The sequence below is a fragment of the Lactuca saligna genome, chromosome 4, assembly GCF_052625555.1.
Source record: "Lactuca saligna cultivar CGN05327 chromosome 4, ASM5262555v1, whole genome shotgun sequence".
Taxonomy (NCBI): domain Eukaryota; kingdom Viridiplantae; phylum Streptophyta; class Magnoliopsida; order Asterales; family Asteraceae; genus Lactuca; species Lactuca saligna.
In genome coordinates, this window is record NC_136420.1 from 96,747,394 (window position 1) to 96,753,032 (window position 5,639).

Sequence of the window (5,639 nt, forward strand, 5' to 3'; positions counted from 1 at the left end):
AGTTGAGAGTGTTGTTGTGCTTTTTCGTGTCTTCAATTCGGGTGAGTTTCTTCACTATACTATGTGTTGCGATGTGTATCCTTGCATGGTAGGATATACGATGTAGTGATATGTTGGTTAGAGTATCAGTAGGTCGGTGATCGTCTAATTGAGTGCCATATGTGTGGTATGTAGTCACGTAGGATAACCTAAGAACTCTTGATTTAGGCTTTCTTTCATGTTCCTTTTTTGGTTGTGGCTCTGTAGTGGTATCACCTTTTTGACTATCTATCTCACATATGATTATATACAACTATGCATTCATTTGATGATCTGTCAGTTATGGCGTAGTGTGCTGTATGAGACCATATATGTGGTAGTGGGCTATTTGGCAGGTAGACTAGTGTAGGTAGTTGACTGTGTTGTTGGATTGTTTGTTTTTTTATATATGTTGATACATCTTATGGTAGGTTGAGGCGTTCCTAGTTCTTACTTTGTGTGGTAGGCTAAGATACCCAGGTGGGCCAACGACGTGTTGAAGGCCAGGCACAAACCAATTGTATGTTGTAGGCGTGAGAGGCAGACCGGTCATAGACTAAAGACAAATGTGTGTATACTTGTATGTATATTGTGGTGTGTGGTATTTTGGGAACAGTCACTAAGCTTTGGCATACAATTGTGGAAATATTTTTTAGGTACTAACGATGATCATAGGAAGGTGAACGTGTGACTGTACACACTTATCAACATTATTGGAGTTCCACATTTATTATATTATTCTATTTTTTATGTAATTGTATTTTGAACAAATGAGTTTCTTAACTTGAGTTTTTGTGAAAATAGTGTTTTACCTCAATTAAAAATAAAAATTTTGGTTGTGAAAATGGGACTTTACACTAATACCATTTATCACTTTGATTGAAAAATCAAACATCTTTCATCAAGAATAAAAGTCGTAGAATGGTTTTCCTCTACTCTGACCCCGAGATTTAAACTCCAATCCTACCTCTAACCATCTCCAACCCTGACGGTCTATAACACGACAATTCTTGTCCCTTTCAAGAGAGAAAATGTAGGAAACATGTTTTTTAAGGGAACATCACCAACCCAAACCTCCTTCCAAAAGAGAATACTTGTACAATTACCCACCACATTTTGACGCGTGCCACGAATAGCATGCATTATGTTTATAGCTCTAATAATGTTTGACCAAACTCCTTTACCACCCAATAAGCCTCTCAAAGTCGAATCCCTACATAATCTTCATGTATCGACTTGATCAACTTCACCTAAAGAGCATCTTCAACATTGAAAAATCATTGTTTCCACTTTTGGATTAAAGCATGATTAAGAGCTAACAAATACCAATATAAAGCCTACCTTTAGTTTTTGACACAAGCACCATGCCCAATTTAATACTAGACATTTTTCGATCCTCGATATCACCACAAAAAAATAGCTTAGAATGCTTCTAAGAATTTAGAAACTGAAATTGGCATAAAAATGACATATACAAGTGAAGATAGTGGTTGTCGTTGAACCCTCTGAATTCGCTAAACCCGCTGATCCTAAGGTGGACGAAGTAGTGTTCTCACTGAGCTCGTCCAAGTCGTCTCCCTCTCAACCCTTCATCATCATATCCTTTGCTTCAAACCTCAAACAATTTGTATAACTCATCCTAGACACTCTTTTCAGATTCGGTACCGGGAAAGTAGGGGTGGTGTAGTGGTCGGTGCTAGAGTGTTACCATAATGAAACTGTCTCCTATCCCTGATTGACTCCGTTTACTCTAACAAGTTCCAAATAAAACCAACATTCAGCTTAAGTAATTTATTGAAGACAAATATCAATGGTTTAAGAAAGAAATAATTAAGTGGCTTTTTTGAAAGTGCAAACACCATATTTCTTTTTGCCTAAACTTTTCATTAAGAAAGATACTATTTGTTAACTTTGGGAAAAAAATCTTATTGAAATGATGAAATTTCCAACAAAACACACATTTGTTTGTGATGGATACTAATGATTTGACGTTAATTGTTTTCATTGATTATACATGAGTTTTGCCATAAAAAACATTTTTAACATTATTTTCTGTAGTTAACTCAATTGTTGTCTAACAATAAATGTAATAATTTTCATTTTGAAACCTGTATTAAATAAATACAACAATTTTTATCTTTTGTAATAAAATTATTTAGAATTTATAGGACACTCGTTTTTCGTTTTTATTATGTAAATATTTTGATGGATTAACTAAATTAATTAAATATTTTTGAAAATCGAAACCATATCTTATCTAAAAATATTAAAGAGTTTTACACAAATTGCAAATATTTATATCAATTACTTTTGTAGAAAAAGGAAATATTTTAGTCGACCACCACCATCCGTTTGCAGTTTGCACCAAATAGTATCCGGATCACACAAGGTTTCTGTAACGATATATCAGCCGTCCGATCAAAACTCGGTTTTATAATACCACCGATCCTTTAAACGCTTCGATCTCACGCAGAAACGCATACACACACTCTTCTGAAAACCTATCTTTTCTTTCTCTCGAAACAGCAAAGAGAGAAACGCAACGCAACCATGGCGGCAACTGTAACAAGTGCGTGGGCGAAACCAGGCGCCTGGGCTCTGGACTCCGAGGAGCACGAAGACGAGCTTAAACAAGAACAAACCCATGCCAACACCAACGACCGTGCTGCGGCGGCGGCGATGTCTGATTTCCCTGACCTGATGACGGCCGCAGCCACCAAAACGAAGAAGAAGAAGGGCCAGACTTTATCTCTTGGCGAGTTTGTAACTGGGTCGACGAATAAGCCTTCCGGTCAGACATATCAGGCGGCGAAGGGGTTAACCGCTGAGGACATGATGATGCTTCCTACCGGTCCACGCCAACGGACTGCTGAGGAATTGGACCGGACTAGGTTAGGCGGTGGGTTTAGATCTTACGGTGGTGATAGGAACAGCGATTCGTCGAATTCGAGATGGGGTTCGGGTAGGGTTAACGGCGGTGGTGGTGATGAGGGTCGTAAATCGACTAGGGAACCTTTGGGTCCTTCACGTGCCGATGAGATTGACGACTGGGGGGCAGCGAAGAAATCAACGATTGGCGGTGGTGGTGGATTTGAGAGAAGGGAGAGAGGAGGAGGAGGAGGCGGGTTTTTTGAGGGCTCGCATTCCCGTGCTGATGAATCAGACAGTTGGGCATCAAACAAGAGCTATACTCCATCAGAAGGGCGTAGGAATGGTGGGGGATTTGACAGGGAGAGAAGAATGGGGTTTGAATCGAGTGGCGATGCTGATACTTCTGATAATTGGGGTAGGAAGAAAGAAGTTGAAACCCGTAGATTCGGTGGTGGTGGTGGTGGGAATGCGTTTGATAGTTTAAGAGATCGCCGAGGTGGTATCGACTCTTCTGATTCAGACACTTGGGGGAAAAAGAGGGAGGAAGTGAGCAGCGGCGGTGGTGGTGGGAGTATGAGTAGACCCAAGCTTAATTTGCAGCCTAGAAAGTTGCCGGTGGGAGACGTTGTTGACACTGTGGGAGCTGTGAAACCAAAAGGTTCAAACCCATTTGGGGATGCACGTCCAAGAGAACAGGTGTTGAAGGAAAAGGGTGAAGACTGGAAGGAGATGGATGAAAAGCTCGAAGCCATGAAAATTAAAGAATTAGGTTCTGGAGATAGAATGAAAAGAGGCATCGGAAGGGCAAGATCCAATGAAGATTCAACTGAGAGGAGCTGGAGAAAGGACCAAACCAATGATGCTCCTCCTCCAAGGTTTGATAATATAATTACTCTACATTAAACACCAAATTACCTTCACTGATTTGTTTATTATAGCTTCTTATTTATAATTCTTCAAAAATCTACCTAATTTTAACCATGTCATTCAAATACAAATACAAAGCAAGTTGTACTGATAGAAAAAGTAACAATGGGATGATATAATACACACAATTAATGGAAGTACATTGCACTTAAACCTTAATCTATTCGTCTTATTTTGTGGTTATGACTTGTTATGTATCTAATATGTCTTGTTTGTTCTTGTGAATTGCATTATTACATTTTAAAATCTGTTTATAGTATGGCATTGAGTTGAATTTGTGCCCTTTTGAGGTATTGTTAGATACTTAAACATTGGTAAAATGTATACATCATACAAGGAAATGGACACAAAGAAGTCTATACATAATGCATAGTTTTTTATTATAAGGTAATGATGTTTTAAGCAAGAAGCATTTGTTGGCAGCACTATTAATAAATGTGGGACATAAAAAGATGTATTTTGGTGTTGTAACTAAAGGCTGTTGTGTTAATCCATATATTCTTTTTCAAGGGCCATTCGTTTGGATATTTCTATAAATGTTGGGTTTTTATATCTTTAAAACATTATATATGGTCCTTTGTTATTGTGAAAGTACATTGGGAAGAAGTAAAAAATGCCAAGAATGATTGGATGCTTTTGCAATTTAATAAATTAAATTGTATATCTTATGCCATTTTCTTTGTTTTCTTGTTGTTTCCACTTACATGAAGTGAAGTAACTGGCAAAATCAGTTGATTGGTTATTAAATTTTTATGGTTCTTTTGATTGGTTGCTTGAACCAAAAAGAAAAATGATCTAATTATTCTTGGGATCTTCTTATTATGTAGGAAATAAAGAAACTACTAACCTATGAACTTGTATATCAGTTTTGTTTTTGTCTTTAAATGTCAACTTGTTTTTGTAATTATAACAGTTAATTGTACCTTTTGATTTAATAATCATTTCTTAAAATGAGCTGTCTTTATAAACCATGATTGGAATTGGAAGTATGATGTCTAAATGAGAAATTGTAAGCCTTGTTTCCTTTTTCTATTAAATACTGCCTTGGATAAATGAGATTAAAGAATACATATGTGAAAAAGAGAGCATAGGGGTAGTTTTGTAAAAAGTTTGTACTTAATGGCATACTTGCATACTGTTTGATGATGTGTTTGTTATGTGTAGTGGTGAGACAACTGAAAATGGACATACTGAAGAACCTGTAGAAGAAGAAGTAGGAGGAGAAGAAGAAGATGCACAGAAGTGATTTGAGATAAAGAAGAAGAAGAAGAAGAAGAAGAAGAAGATATAATGGGGGGATTGATGGCAAGTTTTGTGTTCTATTTTTCCATGTTTTTGTTGCTACTGTTACAAGTTTTGATAGACTTCTTGATGAGTAGAGTGATTTTTGTAGGACTAAATGCATACTTTGTGTTAATTTATTATCATTGTTACTATGTTCCTCTTTATCAGTTTTGTTCTTTTTTTTATTCAGACATGAGTGCATGTATTCACAACTTAATATTTATTAAGAGCAACTATATATTTATATATTTGAGACATCCACAAAGACTTAAAACTTTTTTGGTGGCATGACAATTAACATGGCATAAGTTTAGTTGAACAACAAGCATTTTATCGTTGATGTCTCTTGGGTCAATTGAATTTTAAGTAGGTATTATTAGTATAATAATATCATATTTATTTATGGGTCAAAGATGGAAAATGTTCAAATTTGTTACAAAGATTATGAATCTTTAAAACAACACACACACAAAGAAGGCTCATCCTTTTATGTTCTTACTTATTACTTGTCAATCATCTCCTTTTATTTGTTAACTTGT

General features: G+C 36.4%; 1 protein-coding gene across 1 annotated transcript; it reads left to right on the top strand.

The window, feature by feature from the left end:
* Positions 1-2,469: 2,469 nt before the first annotated feature.
* Positions 2,470-5,264, top strand: LOC145042430 (glycine-rich protein). Its single transcript, XM_078990849.1, has 2 exons — positions 2,470-3,764; positions 4,981-5,264. Exons 1-2 carry the CDS (start codon positions 2,569-2,571, stop codon positions 5,060-5,062), a joined length of 1,278 nt encoding a protein of 425 aa, XP_078846975.1. The 5' UTR covers positions 2,470-2,568; the 3' UTR covers positions 5,063-5,264.
* Positions 5,265-5,639: the final 375 nt, after the last annotated feature.